This window comes from Poecilia mexicana, unplaced genomic scaffold, assembly GCF_051168715.1.
Source record: "Poecilia mexicana isolate PSO_F unplaced genomic scaffold, ASM5116871v1 scaffold_2, whole genome shotgun sequence".
In the NCBI taxonomy this organism is placed as follows: domain Eukaryota; kingdom Metazoa; phylum Chordata; class Actinopteri; order Cyprinodontiformes; family Poeciliidae; genus Poecilia; species Poecilia mexicana.
Window position 1 is genome coordinate 46,678,107 of NW_028263371.1, and position 20,419 is coordinate 46,698,525.

Here is a 20,419-nt window from a genome sequence, read left to right on the forward strand (position 1 = left end):
TTACTTAGTTTCTCTTTGTCTGATAATACATTTAGTTTGATAATCTGAAATATCTAAATGGTGAATGACAAAAAAATATCTATGAACGGACAGGTACATTTTTACAATATATATAAGTCCGGACTTAAATTACAGAAACAAGATTACTTTTCAATCATATTAAGATGTGCCTAATTTTGTCCAGTGTGTCATTTCTTATCTCCACACTACTCCAAATGTCTACCAGCAACACCAGAAAAAAAAAAAACATGAACAGCCCGCTGTCAGAGTTCTTGGTGTCTTAATTTTTTAGAAATGGTAAAGCTTGTTAAAAATCCAAGCCACACACAGCTTAGTGAACTGTGTTTTTCCTCTCTGAAGAGGGATTTCATCCTTGACCGGTGAAGGAGTAAATGTGGTTGCAGAGGTGGTGGAACATGGCCAATAGCTCTGGGCACAACAGAGTCAACATTTCTGACAACGTCAGGAAGTAGTTTGTGAAATCTTGCTTGTACATCTGGCACATATACAACGGGCAAGTGAGAAGAAGCCTTAAGTACTCACATGTTGAGCGGCAGCTGCACCTTGGCATGAGCCAACAGCTCAGAGGTAAGAGACGCCACTTTGGGGGGAAGCGGTATCCCCACTGAGGATGGAGAGGGACCTGGAGGAGATGCATCCTACAGGAAGATACAGCACACAGAAAAACATCGGTTTAATGTAAACTGTTGCCTAAAAAATGTGCTTGTAGGCTTTTAAGCATACTGGGAACTATTTACAAACAGCAAAAGCACTTTGAACTCAGTGAGAAATGCAGCCAGAAGCCATAACAGTAAAAGCGACATGACTCCAAACAGAAGCCTTCAAAGTGAGAAATGATTTTATTTTTTTTTTTCAGTTGAAACAAGTAGGTGACAGGGGATTCATTGCAAAATGCAGAGCAGCAGAGGAACTGATATGCTTTAGAAATGGTAGAAATGGTAATTTGCCCTTAGTTACAGTCTCTTTATCTTATCTTTCTGTTTTTATACTTATTACCTTAGTTTGAATATGCAAGCTTGTATTTACCTTTAGCGTACAGCTGGTATGCCAGAATGTTCCCACCGTGGGACAACAAAGGATATTTATGTTCTATTCTATTCTAATGCTAAATTTTAAACCACCTACTCCCTTGTATCCTTACAGTTTTTTATATTGAGAAACTATATATATTACAATAAAACAAACTATATTTAAAAGCATAACTTTATGAAAGTCCCTGCCTTACACAGTGCCTGCCATAAGTGTTCACACCTTGTCAACAGTTTTGCATTCGTTATGTTTCCTCTAATACCTAAAATCAAAGGCAACCAATGGCCATGTTCAGAAAAGTTCAGTTTGCTGCTTTTGTCAAATCCGTGCAGGAGACACACCAAGCAGATAGCAGGTCAAAAATTGATATTTTGGCCTACATGTGAAACTGCTATGTGGCAGAAAGGTAACACTGCACACAACCTTGCTCACTGTGAAACATGGCGGGGGCAGTATTATACTTTGATCCCAGTTTTGATCTCACTAGATCCATCTGACCTGCTTTTTTCTCCAGTGGCGAGAGGCAAGTTGGTTAATTAATTAATTACAGATAATACTCGAAGAAAACCTGTTGGAGACTGTGGAGTTGCAATGAAGTGGTTTGCATCAAAGTGTATTGAGAGTTGAAATCAGAGATTTACATACAGACCAATAAGATGCATACACATTTTTTTTCTCTCATTGTCTGAAGTTAAATCAGACCAAGTCTGTATAAACTTTTGAATTTGAAGAAGGTTAAAACAAATCTCTCAAAAATGTTCTTATTAGGTTTTCTGGCATTTAGCAAATACAAATAACGTTGCTTATTCAAACTGACCTAAAAAAAGAGAAGTTTGGTTGGACTTAACTTCAGAAGAGCAAGAAAAAAAATGTTGTTTTTTTTATTTGATGTATATAAATATCTGGTTTCAGCTGTATACCCTAGGTGTGTTCCCTTAGCTAATTTATGTTTTGTGCACATTCCAGTATGTGGAGATACCTGAATGCGAGCAGCTGCTCTGGGGTCAGAGGAGCTGATGAGGACCGGGTGTGAGATCTCCATGCTGTGTCTGTTGTTGAGCTGGGCAGCCCTCTGGCTGACAGAGAGTGCGGAGAAAGAATGGCGCTTCTTTGCGTTTTTCTTCCCTTCACCTCTCCTGTGGCCGGAGCCATTTCCATTAGACGGCGACGCACTGGGGGAGGGACCGGGAGTGCAGGGACCCAGGGGGGCTGGCTCAGAGCTGGGACCTGGTGCATTCGCTGGCATAGGTTTGTCAATCTCCATCAGCTGCTTTGCCGTTTCATTTAACTGAGAAGAGAAAAGGGCAGATGGGGATAAGAAATGGGGGGAGGAAGGGTTAAGAGAGAAGCAGCTCAGATGTTAGGTGTCAGACCTGAGTGGTTCGTGCACATCTCCAACATACACAAGAGTATTAATCTGACCTTTACTGGCTTGTTCTTGTTGGCAGCTGTTAAATCTTACAACATAATAATCATTTGCCATGACTAGCCTTGGCTGCTGTGGTGTAGCATCCTTGCACACAGGTCAAAATCCATTCCCACATTTTAGAAAAAAATTATTTGCACAGGCAACTGTGCTTAAACGAAAGAGTCTTGCAGTGTGATTTGCTAATGTTTACAGTAGCCAGGTTACAGCAAATGTATATGAAGCAAAATGCAGACGGTGAAGCCACCTGTATGAAGGAGGGGAAGGGGGTAAAATGTAATAATCTACCATTTGCCTGGAATTCATGAGGCTGCTATTAACTGCTGAAGGAAGTCACGGCATAAACAAATAAAACCAGATAAAACAGAGGAAGATGAAACAGGATCTTCACAACACCTGAAGCAGTGAAACACCTTGCTGCTTCTCAAATTTCACACTTGTTTGTTCTGTTTCTGCCCACATAGGTTTCTCGAGGTTATGAGCAGGAAGTGTAAGCATGCAGATATGTTTTCCAAGTGGCCAGAAGGCTCTCAATATCTCGCATATAGGCCTAAGCCCTAGAGAGATGTCTGTTCACATGACTTCATCTTCTGCAACAGAAGCATTTTTTTCTTCACTTGGAGACTGAGAAAAATGATCAAATGTTATAGGTGCACATATAGGTCTATCTCCAATATATCATTATATGTAAATTGTAACACTATTTTTACTAACTCACATTAACTGGCACACAGTTGAATCTCAATAAATTAGAATCTATTTGAAGATGTCTTATGCGTTTGTTTCTTTTAGTTTGACTTTTTAACAGCTAAATAAAACCCAGTGTGTAAGAAAATTATAATACTGTGTAGAACAATTAAAAAGGTTTTTAACTCAAAAATGTCAAATCATTGGAAAATATGTTCTTGCACTTCACAGCAGAGTTGGCCGTCTGTATTTCGCAGGTGTTGGGGGTCACAGTCGCCCTCAAGCAACTTGTATTGTGTGACTCTACTGTTCAGATAGTGGCTCACAAAATACGGGGTAAAAATAACTGCCAATTTCAACAGTAAAACATGGTTATAATTTGCTGTGTTTCAACAGCAATGCATAGTTAAAATAGCTTCAGCAAGCTGGGATTTTTATTTAATGTTGAAGTTTTTTCTAACATACAAGCTATTTATTCAAAGAGGTGATTGCAACAACATCTCATTAGTTCTCTGACAGTTTCTAAAACACCTTCAAGCTGAAGTGCACCTTCAAGCAAGGTGCTACATGAACTAAATTGGTACACAAGAGTTATCAATTTTGTCACTAGTATGACGTTTTCAACACTTATTACCAATGTAGACTATGTATGTATATCAACTCACACCTGACGTATGCGCAAGCTATATCCGTACTTGAAGTTAATATTCAGCTTAAGTGTGACCTTTCAGTTGTCTTATTCTTATATTAAGTTTATTTCACATAGGCTCACTGAAAATGTAAGCTATAAATAACGAGCCAGCGAAAAGAACTTTAACGCCACAACTTTACATTCCAATCATGTCTGCTTACCAGTCTTTAAACCCCTGAACAATCCCTTGAGAGAAAGTCAAGAGTTTCCTTCAATTTTTATTATCAGGTGTGTGTGTGTGTGTGTGTGTGTGTGTGTGCGTGTGTGTGTGTGTGTGCGTGTGTGTGTGTGTGTGTGTGTGTGTGTGTGTGTGTGTGCGGGTGTGTGTGCGTGTGTGTGTGTGTGTGTGCGTGTCCGTACGAGTAAGAGTCAGTGTAAAAGGCTGTCTCGTCTGGGTTCAGTGTTGGCGATGTTGCATTTCCATATTAATAGAAATGCTAATCAAAGCCAAATCATATGGTAATGAGCATGATGGATTGACGTTGCAGATATAACTGAGATGTAACTCTCATGAGGCTAACACAAACACACACACACACGCATGCATGTAAACCACATCAGACACACGCACACGCGCGCGCACACAAAGGTCAATAAGGCCACATGTGATCTTTTAGAGTAACTTACAATCCGGTTTGAATCCCCAAATGCATCCAGTAAGTATGTTGCAAACACACATGGGCCCTTCCATTTCCCCTCACACACGCACACACACACGGACACACACAAATCACTGATGTGTCAGTCTTTCTCTAGCTACTGATGTGCCTGTTATGGTGCAAAGCGCATGAAGGAGTATGTCTGAGAGAGAGATTTTTACGTGGCTCTTCCTGCTGAATAAATAATCCAAGGTAATCCGTTTCTATGTGTTGAGCAAGCTGCACCGATTTTTGTGTTGAGTGTTATCTCAACGTAATACTGTGATGAGCCGATGAGCGGATAGCTACGCTAAGAAAAGGAAAATCCGGCAACAAACACGCACGCTTTTGCAAACAATCCCCTTCCTGAACAGATCCAGTGCCTTGAAAAAAGTATTGGTACCACTTGAACTGTGTATTTTAATCGCAGTATACATCCAGCAGCTCTGTGACAGCCTCAGATGTTTATTCGAAGACCAAGCAGACAGGTCAGGGATAAAGCTATGAAGAGGTCTGAAATAAGATTAGGATATAAAATAATATCCCAAGGTTTGAACATCTCAAAGAGCACTGTTGACTTTAGCGAAAAAGCATGGCGCAAATGCAGATCTTCCAACTCCATGAATCAGGTCTTTCTGAGAGACGGGCAAGAAATCTAATATCGAAAAAAAAGTGATAAGCCTTGTTCACAGTTTGCCAAACAAGACTTATAAGGGGAAACGTGTTGAACATGTCATCCTGAAAACATCATTCCCACAATAAAACCTGGTGGTGGCATTATCATTCTTTGAGATCGCATTTCATCGGTAGGAAAAAAGAAAACTAGATCAAACGTTTAAGAAGGATAAACTTGAGCATACAGTTTGAGTTGCAGCAGATTTAATATAAAGCAATCAACCGCTAGAATGTCCCAGTCAAAGTGCAGATTTCAAATCCTATTCAGAGTATGTGGCAATACTTGAATAGTTAACTCTGAACATGTGCAAAGATGATCAACATAGCCCAAATGAACAAAAATTCTAACTACAAGAAATGTTGACTTAAGCAAATTTATGGTAAAACTTTACAATTTTTATTTATAAAAAAAAAATCTAAACTAGATATCCTTCCACCTCAAAGTCCTACACTAATTTATGTTCATCATATAACATCCAATCCCCCTAAAAATCCACAGTTGCAACACAACGAAACTTGGAAAAAATGTAAATATTTTTACAGCCTATTGCACAAAGAACTAAGACCTGAGTTCATGCAATACGAGTCCACATCAAAGGGAAAACAAAACCAAGCAAGCATGTCCCAAGCTAATTTCCAGTCAGGATGAATCAGCTGAAAAGCCACAGCCCCTGAACACAAACCCACCTACGCTAACCTTGCTTCTTTTACAGATCTCCTAAACTTATACAACAGGATCCAACCCACTCACTACACCTACCCAAACACCAGGTCCAGCAGACGCAGCTATACCTTTACACATGCATTAACAAACTGGGACACCCTGAACTCAAACCAAGTTCACACTCAATATATCCACCTACTCTCATAACTAAATCAAAGTAATCTCAAATTCAATTGTACAAAGCCTGCAGCTAGATAATTTAATTCATTACTGTCCTTTCCTCCTTATCCCTTCGTGTTTGTATCTACAGGTAAGTTAAGACACAGGGCTACCTACTATTACAGAAGCTTTCAATGTGTCTTCATGCAGTAATTATTTTTACAGTATGCTCTCTTACCAGAAATAATAAAGGATAATTCCGACACCGTCTACATGCATCGTTTAGTCCATGTTAGACATGCTCACAGCTTTGCAGCTGTTTAGGACGTCTCATGTTTCAAATAGCTTTGGTTCATTTGAAGACGGTTACTGGCACTGCATCTAATTTCAATGCAACCTTTGCACTGTCAAATGAGGTAACCTAATGCAGAGGATTACCACAAGAACCACAACAAAAACCATCAGTCGTCCATGTGTGTGGCTGGGCTGGTCAACAGAATACATATAAATAAGCTATAGAAGAAAACAAGGGTAACATTTTTCCAATTAAACAACTATTTGTCTAAGAACAAAACGGAAATAGCTCTATGTGGTATAGCAATTGAGACCTTTCAGCAGTTTTAGCAAAATTTGTTGAGGCAACTGAGGCTTAATTGCAGGCTGTGCAAACTATTATGTTGACCTCCAATCTGGGTTACAACTGACAATTTCAGTGCTTGCCCCACTTTATAATGATGACCATGATAACAATGCTGTGTATTGGCACCTGGCAGCAGTTCCCTTTAAGTATTTGAGTATAGCCCCAGGTCTTCCTCAAAAAGCTGTGTATACTTTAGTATTTATATTATATGTATAATTAAAAAAAAAATCCCCTTCTCACCCTCCGCGGGTGGTCTCTTTCGTCCTCTGAGCTCGGGTCCTCTACCAGAGGCCTGGGAGCTTGAGGGTTCTGCGCAGTATCTTGGCTGTGCCTAGAACTGCACATTTCTGGACTGAGATGTCTGATGTTGTTCCTGGGATCTGTTTGAGCCACTGCTCCAGTTTGGGGGTGACTGCCCCGAGGGCCCCCATGACCACAGGCACCACTGTGGTCTTCACCTTCCAGGCCTTCTCCAGTTCCTCTCTGAGGCCCTGGTATTTCTCCAGTTTCTCATGCTCCTTTTTCCTGATGTTGTGGTCACTTGGTATTGCTACATCCACCACAACGGCTTTCCTCTGTTCTTTATCCACCACCACAATGTCCGGTTGGTTCGCCATTACCATCTTGTCTGTCTGGATCTGGAAGTCCCACAGGATCTTAGCTCGGTCATTCTCCACCACCTTTGGGGGTGTCCCCCATTTTGACCTCGGGGCTTCCAGTCCATATTCTGCACAGATGTTCCTGTACACTATGCCCGCCACTTGGTTATGTCGTTCCATGTACGCTTTCCCTGCCAGCATCTTGCACCCTGCTGTTATGTGCTGGACTGTCTCAGAGGCCTCCTTGCACAACCTACACCTTGGGTCCTGGGTCTATATATATATATATATATATATATATATATATATATATATATATATATATATATAGTTCTATTATGCCCCTGGAGATAGGAACCTGTATCTTGATAAAAGAAGAAGACAAATAAATCTTCTTTTTTTTCAGCTTATGTTTATTTTACAAGTTCCAAAACAATTCAGTGAGCATTTTTCTTTTGCTTCGGTTAAGTAGGTTTTTGCAAAATTAATAATCAGTTATTGGTGAAGCTGTGTAAAATAACTGGAGTACAGCTATGATGTTTTGCTATATTTTCTTTGTGAGCCTGGTGAAGAGAAAATCATTGCAATTATTTCCCATGCAGTGTTGTATATTGTTGTGTCCTGGTTTGGCATATCACCATCCAGTTTTAGAAGCATTTCTCTGACAGACAACCCTTTGCTTTTTCTTTCCCAGTTTTACTGCATCTCAGGATAATGTTCCAAAATTGCCAGTCATAACACAAAACTTATCCTGTTATTTTGGCAAGTGTATAAAGTAATAGCACAGATGATAACATGATACGTTGCATCTACATGCACACGCGGACACACGCACATGCAGATCAGGAGAGGTTCCAGCTGAGCTCCCTCATTAGCTTCTCACTGCATACACACACACGAATCCTAACACAGACCCCTGCACCCCTGCTGTGTCACAGTGATGGAGAGGTCTAAATTATTGATGCATCTCCATTTAATGGGATCCCTTGTGTGTCTGCGTGAGTTAGCCCCAACCTTGCTCCGACCATAGCTTAATCCCTGAGAGAGTAGTTTGGTCCACCAGCTAATTTTGGGATACTTGATTGGGTGGTCCAGATCCTAAGTCAGAGTCAGCAGCAATCCAAGAAAGATTAAGAAGTTTGTGCAAAGGACTGTGACATTTAAGAGCTCAAAACTAGGATTTCCTTTGCATCTTCATTACACTGTAATTTAAAGTGAGACTTTCTTGCTGAAAGTACTGGTGGAGGAATAGAAGCGTCTTTTGGCTGAATATGTTATAATGCAGTAATATGTTAATTTCACTTCAGTCCCAGCAACAAATTCATCAATCTCTTGATTCTCTTTCAATGAGTTACCTCTTGTTTTATTGTTGCTGAGTTTGAAAGATGTATTTCAGACTATTGGTGGAACTAAGTAACACAATACATATTTGTAAATATAAATTATATATATAATTTTCTAAAGTGAAAACATGAATATAAAATTTTATGTCTCCACAGTTATTTTTCAGAATGAATTTCTCACAAGAGAATGTTGACTGCTTTTTTGAAATGCAAGGGTTTAGGGAAGGTTCTACATTTGTTAGGGAATGGTTTCTCAAAATCAGCATTCCAATCTGGATCTGGAACAAACAACAAGCACTCCAGAACCGGAGGGAAGGGAATATTCAGTTAAAGTTTAACCAACAGTGATGTGGTAGAGATCCGAACATAGCATAGTGCTCAGCCAACACTAGTGATATATGTGGCTACAATATTAACAAGTCATATCAAAATAAACAGAAAGAAAGTTAAAGTTAGTCTAGAGTCTCGATGAACAAGTCTCTGTGCAAAGATCCTCAGTGGGCTAAGATGCATGCTTACTTAAGACTATTTGTAGTAGTATATAATTTTTTTTTCATCAAATTATAAAAAAAATTACTACTGTGACTCTTTGGAAAAGAAGTTGTCTTGGAATTGCAAGATTTTCAACTTACGCTTCCCCCTGTCAGATGTCGATGTGCCCCTGGGCAAGGCACTTAACCCCAGATTGCTTACTGATCAAGTAAACATGTAACAAAGTTTATCAAGTTTAAACTTGTAATTTTTATTGGCATCTGGACCAGCCAATAAAAGTGCATAGCAGATTTTAATGCACATACAGGCAACACTTCTAGTCTTTTCCACACCAGTGGTGGGACTCTTTTTCATCATAAATAAAGAATCCATCTACAGCTGAGGTGGCATCAATACACACTTTCAAATATATATATATATTTTCTATTTCTAAAAAAAAAAGGGCTTCAATACAGAATTACTACTTTATTAGATTTTACAAAAATACTGTTTTTTATGCATCAGTTTCAACGGAAATGACCCCCAGACACTAGATAGAAATCAAACAGACTAAAACATTTTTCCCTTTGACTGTATAGTCATTCAGTTCTGAAGCTTCCATTACTTCCTTTTGACAGGGTTGGGGAAAGTCAGCATTTTTCCTCATTTGTGTTGATGGGGAGAGAAAAGAAGAAAACACATTTTTCACCAGCGTCTTTTTAATACTGCTTAAGAGCCTTAAATGAGATCCGGCTTCAAACCGTGAATGATATTTCTTCAGTTGCTCAGGGATTAACGTAAACTATATTTCTCTCTTGACAGGCATGGGGTGAAGAGAGAAGGTAAAACGCTTTTGGGTTTTACAAGTTTTTTTTTTTTCCATTTACAGTGAAGACATCCTTTTAGGAAAGGCTCTATAACTGCAAAATGTCAGGCAGCATTTGCTAATGCTATTTGCATTTTTCGGACTAATTGCATTTGGTTGCATTTAGATTACGGTTCAGTTTTAGATGCCTCAATTTAACATTCTGACTAAGAAGCATACATTAACACATTTCTTAGTGCATGCAGTGACAGTAATTTACATACACTCGTCGTCGGCATGAATGTCATATAAATTCGGGGCTTTTAATGATGCAGTGGAAATGTTCTTTTTCCAAGATGGATGAATTATAAAACATTCAATTTTAATTGGCTGCACAAGTTTTAATTTAATGCTAGTTTTATCCTATTTACACATGGTCTAAATTGAGCATACATGCTCAAATATGTACATAGACCCCCACGAATCTTTGGATAAATGTCCCTCAGGAAATTGTAAAGAAACCATTCTATATTTACATACATAAGAGTTTTAGAATCGAATGCATTTGCCTTAATGAGGTTGTTAGAAATAAGTTTAGTTTTCATTATTCATCATCAAGATGATTCCTTTGCCGAATCCTCTTGTTGTTGATAAATCTGAACCATTAGGCTTCCACTTTTCTAAATTTAGCAGAAAACCAAACACAGCTGATACATCCCACCTGAGGCCATTTCGTTTTGTGCATTCAAAGATTACAGGAGAAATGTGTTTTTTTTTAGCAGACAGAGAAACGATGATAAATACAGAGTGGAACAGGTGTGCTGCTGCAGTGTTACTGATGCTTTCACAGCTCCTTTGTGAGTCAGTTTACCTCGACATAAAGAATGGGAAAGATGCCAATCTTGTCTCCCAGCATGCCTTCTGCCCAGTTCTCATCTACGCGTCTGATTACTGTCAGAACCTCGTCCTGGAGGGAAAGAAAAAGAGTGATAGCACATATACATACAGACATGCACAATGAATACTGGGAACGCACCATGATTGAACCAACAATGTGTTTCAGAATAGGTCTCATCTGGTCTGACGTTTACAGAATTATTAATTATGCAAAAATGAATGTATTAGAAATTCAACATTTGCATTAAATGGCAGAATGCAGTAGATGCTTTTATTATGTGCTATCTCTTGGGCTATAACTTTTTTTTTGTTTGTTTGTTTGTTTTGGCATAGAAAAGGAACTGGTTGTATCAGTAGATCATCTTCAATTAAATAATATGCAATTCCAATTTCAGACAATCAAAAGCTTAAACACTACTATTGATGGTGTGAATGAATGTCAAAATTAATTATGAAGCATAGCTGTTCTTTTCGAGAGTAGAATAATTTTGTGCTAAATTTTAGTGTTCTTTTCTGAAGTGTGCCTTTCTGGCATAGGTTGGCAGAAAAGATGGTGACAGATGAATTCACACTTAACTCCTTTACCCGCAGTATGACTGACATTTAACAAGGCTCAAACAATGAGAGCCTTCACTGCTTTCCTCACAGCCAGTGGGAAATGTCCAGCAATGGTGATTTTTTTTTCAAAGCAAATAGAAATTTTGTTGGATTTGAAGCAGAAGAGAAAGTCTTAAAAAATGGTTATGGTTTTAAAAAAGAAGAGAGAGAGACTTCTGAACAAAGGAATGTAAGGACACTTTCAACTCGCTTCCCATTTTAAAGAAGATACTCATGAAATTTGCTTTGCATTTCTTCGAATGGCTGCACAATGCTGCAGTTGGTAGCACTGTTGCCTAGCAGCGAGAAGATCCTGCACTTGAATCCTAACCTATAGTCTTTATGCATGAAGTTTACATGTTCTCCATGCATGTGTGGGCTCTCTCTAGGTATTCTGGGTTCCTCTCATCACCCAAAAACATGACTGCTAGGTGCACTGGGCTCAATAAATTGCCCTTAAGTACGAGAGTGCAATCTGTTCTGTGTGTCTCTGTGTTGACGCATGATGAACTAGCAGACTGCCCAGTGATTGCTGGAGATGGCAGAGGTCCTCTAACAACTCCGCAGGGATATGTGGGTAATAATGTGAAAACAGAAAAAATTCAGCGTTGTGCTGTTTAGAAGGAAGTCCCAGAATGTGCTTTGTTTAATGTTTTTACCAACTCTAGAACAAATATGTGCTTGGATTATAGATGAATAATCCAAGTGCGAATTAGCTTAAAGTCATAAACTGATTACCAGACATTCATCTTCAGGAATTTCTGGCAGAGAGCACAATTTAGAGTTCTGTCAGGAAATTGTTTGGATCTTGAAGCAGCAAAAAGTCCTAGACCATCATAAAGCCACCAAAGAGTTTGTCTGTTAGTACCCGAAGTGTAGCGGGGTGCACAATTTCCACAATGCACCACTTTTTGCCAGTTCACAGAAAATGTACCCAAAAGTCTCGAAGATAATCATAACATGCAGGAAGAGCAGGCGACTCCTCATTCAGTATTTTCTCCTTCTTTTTCAAAGCAGCTCAAACAAAAAGAGGTATTTATTCACAAATCTTGCCAGCTAAGACAATGACACATATTGTTTTTATCAAGTCGAGATATCAATCACTTCTTTTGTACACAGTGTGGAAACTGTCAGATCTCAACCTGTAAGGTTTCGATTAGCTTTCCTTTACGCTTACTTAATCTCAGGAATAGATTACATTCATTGTTTCCCAACACACGCCCACATAGTGCTGCTTTCTCTCCTAACGTCAAGGCCTTGGTAAGGCCATTACAGGATGGCAGTGATAATGCTGTTAAATGGCTGTATATTAGTCATTCTGAGTAATTACCTCTCACACTGAGAAAACAATATCACACTCAATGGTTCTGCATGACAACACAAATACAGCACACCATGTGTCTCTGAGTGAGTTTATGGGCTTAATGTAATATTCAGTCATAAACTTGTTGATTAGCTTAACCCTAAAATGAGAAATGGTGTGAACTATTGATGGCTCATTGTTATCACTTAATCTGGATAGGAATTGTCTCAATTCAACTGCACAGGAGTCAATACATGCTATAATTTATTAACCTGTTTCTTCTCATCAATCTCTAAAATGTGGAAAACGGAGAGCACAGAGCTTGTTCACAGAGCAGGAACAAGGTAAGCTTTGCGGACCACATCAACATTTGTATTATGTTATACTTTTCAAGAACTTTATTCAACCTAATAATATTGAAGGACTACACATCTCTTACCAAGCCCTTTTTTTATTATTTTATTTTATTCCTTCTCAAGATTTACTTCCCCAATGTCAGATTTGTTGGATTACTTAGACGGAATAAATGTCACATTAAGTTTGGGGAAAAAAAGCATAAATAGCAATGTAAACATCTGAAAGCCACTAATCACAGTTTGGCTGAATTTCCCTTGATACAATTTCAGTAAAAAAAAACAAAAAACAGTTGTTTGTTGCAGCTTCTATCTAAATAATACATGCTAAAACTGTATAAGGAAGAGTCAAAATTCACTAAATTATATGCAATAGTTATTATTTATTCCAGTGAATAGACCAAAAAAATTGGACAGGGCAAAAGATTTTTCCGTATTTTTAAGTCTTATTATGAGGCTGGAAGAGTTTTGGCATGTAAACATAAACTATTTAAATATGAGCGCAGAGTAAATCAGCTGCCAGAATCTCCCTCCAAAACATCAAAGTCTGTCTTAAAATCAGCTTCAGCCAAATCCTTTTGAAGCGTGGCGAAGAGCAGCTGCCTCCTTAGTGATTTTTTTCTTCACATATCAAACACTTCACGACAAACGTATCACTGTAAAATTCTGTCTAATACTACCAGTAGTTACAATACTACTGAAACTTTTTAAAACTTTGACAAAAATATATTTTTTTATAATTACCAAACCTAACAGACAGAGTTATAAGGTTGACTCCGAAGGACCTACAGAGATCTGCTTCAGGTGCCACAGTCTTTCAGAGGACAACTATTATTTGTGCACTTCTTATTTCTGTTTGCATTTTGCGACACACAACATGAGGGGAACAGCAAACATATGGAAAGAGATCCTCGGGTCAGAAAAAAAACAAGGCAGAATTTCCTGGCCTCCATAGAGGCTATATAGCCTGTATATGAGTAACCCTACACATTACCCTGAACATACCATACCCACAATAAAACAAGGTAATTACAACATAATGCATAGCATGGAATGTCTCTCTTTTATAAGGGCAGGAAAGCACAGTAGATGATGGGTTGGATGGAGCTAAAAATGGGCCGTTCCTTATAGAGGTAGTATTATGTGTTTTCTGGACACATAGCGCCATTTTATGGCACAATCGAGTAACTGTGTTACCTCAAGTTGTTAAAAAAATGCTATATATACATCAAACATGACTTAAACGAAATTTGAATCTGTAATCAGACACCTTGAAATTGAGTATTTTGCAAAGAAGAATAGCCAAAAGTGTCAGTTCGACATGCTATGGTGATGAGGACTTACCACAAAATATTTAAAGCTGAAACTGCAGCAAGAGGCAGTTAACAAAATACTGTCTCAGCAGAGTTAAATACAAATACAAACTACACTTCAGAGACTTGAATCTGTAGAAAGAAATTAGAGGTGTCTAAATGCACACAACGTTGTGGCTTTAGTGTGACACAATCTGGGAAAGTTCAAGGTCTATGTATAAATTTACAAGGTTGTATTACACTTTAATAATCTACAATGTATGAATTGCAATTGCTAGCCAACAATTCGGGTTCTTTCACTCTGAAGAGGCTTCTGCTTCTGAAACACAAAGTCATATCTAATAAATTATTCATCAAACAAACAATCAACCAGCCTGGTTAAACTCTGCAGGTAAATGTTTGCTTCTATAATCTTGCACATCATTCCCTAAAATGTCCTCTTTGATTTATCAGTCCAAGCCACATATATTCATCTGGTTGCCTTATGAAATACCGTCGCCCTACAGGTGGATGTGTCAAGTGTGCGTATGTGTGTTACCTTGCTGAAGGCCAGGCAGTCTTTATCCTGGTCTTTGTCTTTGACCTCAAAGTCATACAAAGCTTTGCCCTGAGGTGGGGTTTGACTCAGGGGACGCAGCAGCTGGATGTAGCTAGCTGGCAAGAAGCCATGGCAACCATTAAGCTCCCCGTGGTACCAGTTGTCATCCACCTTGCGCCGCAGGATGATAATATCACCCTTGGAAAACTGTAAGTCGCCTGGTTCCTTGCCTTCATATGAATAGAGTGCTTTACCGCAAGGCAGTGCTGGGATATTCTGTGAAATATAAACACATAAACACACCTTTTATTCAAACAACCTCTTGAACACACATCAAAACCAGACAGTAAATGTGCTTTTACTACTTTACTGTATTGATGGCCAACATGTTCATAGTGTTAAAAGTGTGTTGTAGTGGCCTGGAGACAGATTGAAATCCAAACTTTTCAGGTTAGAGTGAGAAGTTGATTGTTTTAGAAAAATCACTTAGAGGAAAAAAGAACCCCATCATATTTTAGTATCAGAAAACGTATGAATCTGTACGTTATGACAGATAGACAAAATAGCCGTTTAACTCCTGCAATCTAAAACAGAAGAGCTTTCATGCAAAGTGGAGGACATCATGTCTTTTCTAACACCATCTTGAAGCCGATCAAACAGAGAGAACATTTGCTACAAAGATACGCAGGAAATGTAAATGAGCTACATGGAAGTAAACAGGTGAACAGGTCGGATTTCTCTGCTGGAAATCCCTTCTGTCCCTGGATTATCTTACAACTTGAATCTTTAAGCCAAGAGGAGAGAAGAAGGCAGTTCACATTGATTTCACAGCTACTACAGTTCTGCCGAGTAGGGAGTGACCAGCCAGATTACCAAGGTGACTGCTGGTGCTGTGAACATAATATTTATCTGGTTAGAAAATATGTGCTTTTACAAAAGTCTCAATTTGTTATGTGTTGCCTATGAATGCAAAATATCTGATGTTATTTGTGGACCACCTTGAAAAGCTAATCACAAAGCTCTCGCTGCTTCTTCCATGTGTTTATTCATAAAAATTATTTGCAGAAGCAACTCATTTTCCGTTTGTCCGAGCGCAGACGAATAGAACGTCTGACTATAGATACCATCTGACTATTTAAACCATTCTTTCAGCGACTACATGTGTAGCATTGACATAAAGGAACCCTTTAAAACAAAACAACATGTTATGAAAAAAGTAAATGTCGGTAGTTTAAAGAAATAGAGAGGTAGGAGAGACAAGATTTTGATACATTTCCACATAATGCTCATGACTGACAAGCTTTCTTATATTGTTGCCTTTTCTGTAAATCTGTTTTTATAATTTCTATGTATTGATAGGTACAGCATACTATGCTATCTCCTGAAGAGATGAAAGTTCAACCACTTCAGCTATCATTATTTAATTTCTATTACGCAAGTACAGTAATGGGACGGGACGGTTATAGCGCTCAAGAGGAGCGCTGCAAATTTCACAGTTGGACAGCAGGGAAGCGAGGAGGGGGGTTGTCCTGTCAGACCATCAGTTTCCAATAGCACACACAGACACACACACACTAAAAAATCTAGTAAAAGCACAAACCGGGTCAATGCGACCCCACACCAAGCAAAGAGTAAAAAAAAATAATAAAAAATTGTGGGGTTTAAATGACCCCATCTCTTAAGACTGTGGAAATGTTGCAAATAGCACCACATATTTATCACACCATATTTTATCAAACAAAGATGAAGCCAAACTAAATATATTCTCCAAAAGTATTCCCTATAACCAGGGACACATAGAAAATGCATAAATATTTTGACAGCTACATCACTATAGTGCAGCTAAACCTCCACAAGTAAATCGTAATTATGTGGAGAAAAGTAAAACCTGCAAGTCTGCAAGTTACTGCATGGTACTCCTGGTGACAGTTGTTCTGAAGAAATAGGAGTTCTGACACCTATACAAATCAGATTAACAGTGATGATCTGGAACCAGAACAGAAAAAAACAAAACATGAATGTAATAGTTTCAAATTAATAGTGTTATGAATTACAGTGTCTAGTCATTAATCACTGTGACGAATAGCAGACAGACAAGAGTCATAGCAGAAAACTTTTATATTCCTCATTAGGGCATCAATTTGTTAGAACTCCAATCTATTGCTCCCTGACAACTTCTTCCCACACTTCCCTTCCCACACTAGATATTGTTCTATACCTTTTAACTCTATGAATTGAAATTCTAGACACAGACTTCTCCTTCACTACTTTTCTCTTGATTACTGATTGTTTTCTGCATTGACAGCCAAGTTCTCTGTTCCAAAGCTAACGTCATCGATGTTTGACAGCCTAGCCCTCATCATTGATGCTTTCACACTTTTTTTGTGTGTGTGTTTGAGCGATTGAAATGAATATAATCGAAACTAAAAAGTGGGAAAAAATTCCCATTTTCAATCTTGACGTTGCATATTGTGACTACAGTTTTCAATCTGAAAGGGGTTGCTTTTTAGTGCTTCTGTCTGACATAGTTATTAATTAAGAGCGCCAGGTGACAGGTGTGCCTTTGACATAAAAGTGTTGCTTAAAGCAGCACTGGGCCCATTCTGATAGCTCTGCAGATAATTAAAAGCTTTGATGTCTGTAATTAGTGCCATTGGTTTGACATCATGAGTGGTAATTACCTGTCACAAAGGCTGTAATGTGGTTTATTAGATATGAGATTTTGGGTCTTTGCATCACTTTGAAACTGAGAACATACAGTTTACATACAGATGACCCCATTCATCTGTAAATTAGACCAAAAAACAACAAAAAGCCTGGCAGCAAACAGGTTTGGGGGAACTGAAAACAGTGGCAAATGCAATGCGTTTTAAAGTGTTGGCCCTGGAGACTAATTTGTAGAGCATGGATAGTTGGATATTCCCCTCAGTAGCGAGTGAGATATGACTGGTTATTAAAATGTTTGCCAGGTAATTGCTGCTCCCACCTTGGGCCAAACATAGTAATTTTGAAAATGCCAAAGCTGGGTGAAGCATGACTCTCTGGAGTTTCATCAAAATGGGGTCTGCGGTGTGTCACTTATCACATGTCCTGGACTGACAGGCACCGCTCTATTTTTCCCCCCACCCTAACAGATATCTGACATTATAAGTAAATAAAAAAATGGAGACAAAGTGAATTTGAGTTGAAATTCTACTCATCCAATGAACACTAAAGTCATTGTCTGTAACAGTTGTCAAATGGCCCAATAACTTCACACTGGAATCAGGATCTGCACCAGTTTATTCCTTTAAGACACAATGCGGGACACACTCAACCAGCAGGTGCAGCATACACACAGTCAGATCCCAGAAGCACAGCTAGGCAGCTTCTCCTTTTGTGTATATTGACAACAAATGGAATAAAGAAAAATAAAATTGTGTACAAATCAGCATCAAGAAAATATATTAATGCATAATGCAAAAATAATATTAATAAAAACCAAAAATATAATACAAAACTCAAAGTTCCTGCTTTATGTAAAATAATGCATAAAGGACCTATTCTAAAACACACTCCTTAAATTAAAAGATATAGAACCACAACATGTAACAGTGTGTATTCGGCACATACCTATAAGACACAGTGTGGGACACACTCAACCAGCGGGTATAGCATCCCTGCGACCCAATAAACACATTTTGGAGGGAAAGTTTCAGACAAAATTTATGAGTAACAGTTTAATTCTAACCAAACCCAAAGTCTTTAAAACACTTAAAAACTTTTATGGAGCACAAAAAACGTGAGAACTATTTTTAACGTTATAAACATTACTGACAGAGACAGAGAGATAGCATTAGCATACGCCTTATGCTAATGCATAAGGGGAGCTTCTGCCGGGATGCTACAGTTACGTCACAGAATCGTGCCTGGCGCAACACCAATAACCTTCCTCCCAGTACAATAGTTAGGAACCAAAAATAAAACAGTAATAAACAGAAATATCCCTGCTGTAGTGCAAAGGCGATACTAGACATATGCCAATTCAACAAAAAAAAGAGTTTTGAGAAGGTTGATTGTAATCAGCTATGAAAAAATTAAAAATAAATAAATTAAATTAACTCAGCTACAGCTGCACGTCCAATTTATATACAAAGGAAACTAAACAAAAAGTGCTGAGTATTGGTTACAGAAAAAAAAAACATTAAAATACTTAAAGTATTTTTACAAATAGCTCAACAAGTCTGGTGCTATTTAGGCATGACAACCTTGGTAAAAACACAACAATAATCATAAAAAATGAAGATTGTCTGTCCTTTGTGTCTGTGTTGCTTTGTGATGGCCTGGTCCTCTTAATTCCCAGACTATAAAAGAATTTCAAGGAATATTTTCAACAGTTGTCTTTCAGCTAACTAACTGTGGTTCAGTGGGTAGAGTATCATCTTGTAATCAGAAGTTGTTCTATCCTTCTCTCTTTAAAGTACAAAATCTGTCTGTTGTACTCGCTATATAAAAATAAAAACGGAAAATTTTTTAATACAGACAAGCTTTAATGCATTAATGGGGAAGTTATTGTAATTTAAATTATTCAGAACTACCATCTCTAGCCAAGAACCTGCAGCACATTTCTATGTTTAATGCACTGTCATCTTAACAAAATAACTGCTAAAAATCATGTTTAGTGGGTCAAAATTTAAAGACAAATCTGAGCCTGGTATAAGGCAGGAAGAGTCTGATTAGTGCATTACTAGGAAATACTAAAAATCTTATTAAAGACATTTAAAAAATGGAAGATTCTGAAAAAGTGATACTTTTTTTCGAATATTTTAAGTGCAAGAAGAATATTTTTGATAGAAATTGAATTTGTTTATGTTTCAGAATTAGAATCTGTTCAATGGGCAGATCCCATGTATGATGTAAGCAACCTTATAAACACAACAACAGAGGGAAATAATTTGTCTGTTGTGATTAATTACAACAGTCACTAGATACCAACCATGCTTAGCTAGAATTGGCCGCCTGACTGTCTGTATCTCATCTTGTGGAACAAGCACATCAGATTTATGTGAGATCTAGCTCTGTGGAGGCTAGAATACCGTGACAGCAGCCATTCCACAAATGTTGTTTGTTTTCTGGCTAATAGAACAACTGGTAAGCATTAAAATAGCCTTCCTGAAACAGACAGCTTTGAAATTATAAGCTTGCTTTTGTGTACATCTGTGCAAAATCACGGTGCTATTCTCTAAAAAAAACATGTTGAGTTTGTGCGGCAAGCCTGCTGTCGTCTCTGCTCAACATATGTGACACACAAAGAAGGGGAATCATGAGAAACGCAATAAATTCATTAACAACACATGAGTTCACTAGTTGGTATTTAGAATTTTCCATCAAAAGGGGATGTAGTCACACAAACCTTCTACCATTATTCTCCGTAATAGAAGAGGCTGTTTGTTGTTCTAAGCTGAGATAAAAGCTAAAGAAACAGTGACATAATATAGAATCTCATCACAGTACACCTCACTCACCACCACAAACACATGGCTCAGCACACACTCTATATACCCAACATGTTCTTAAAGGCAACTAGTGCA

General features: G+C 38.2%; 1 protein-coding gene across 1 annotated transcript in view; it reads right to left on the bottom strand.

The window, feature by feature from the left end:
- The window catches only part of sh3rf3 (SH3 domain containing ring finger 3), a 112,643-nt gene that overhangs the window by 23,190 nt on the left and 69,034 nt on the right, over positions 1-20,419 (bottom strand). Inside the window, exons 2-5 of the mRNA XM_088001852.1 lie at positions 14,850-15,125; positions 10,720-10,815; positions 2,030-2,338; positions 544-659 (exon numbers count right to left, since the gene is read on the bottom strand). Coding sequence (XP_087857978.1) covers positions 544-659; positions 2,030-2,338; positions 10,720-10,815; positions 14,850-15,125 — 797 coding nt within the window. The remainder of the gene's footprint in view (positions 1-543; positions 660-2,029; positions 2,339-10,719; positions 10,816-14,849; positions 15,126-20,419) is intronic.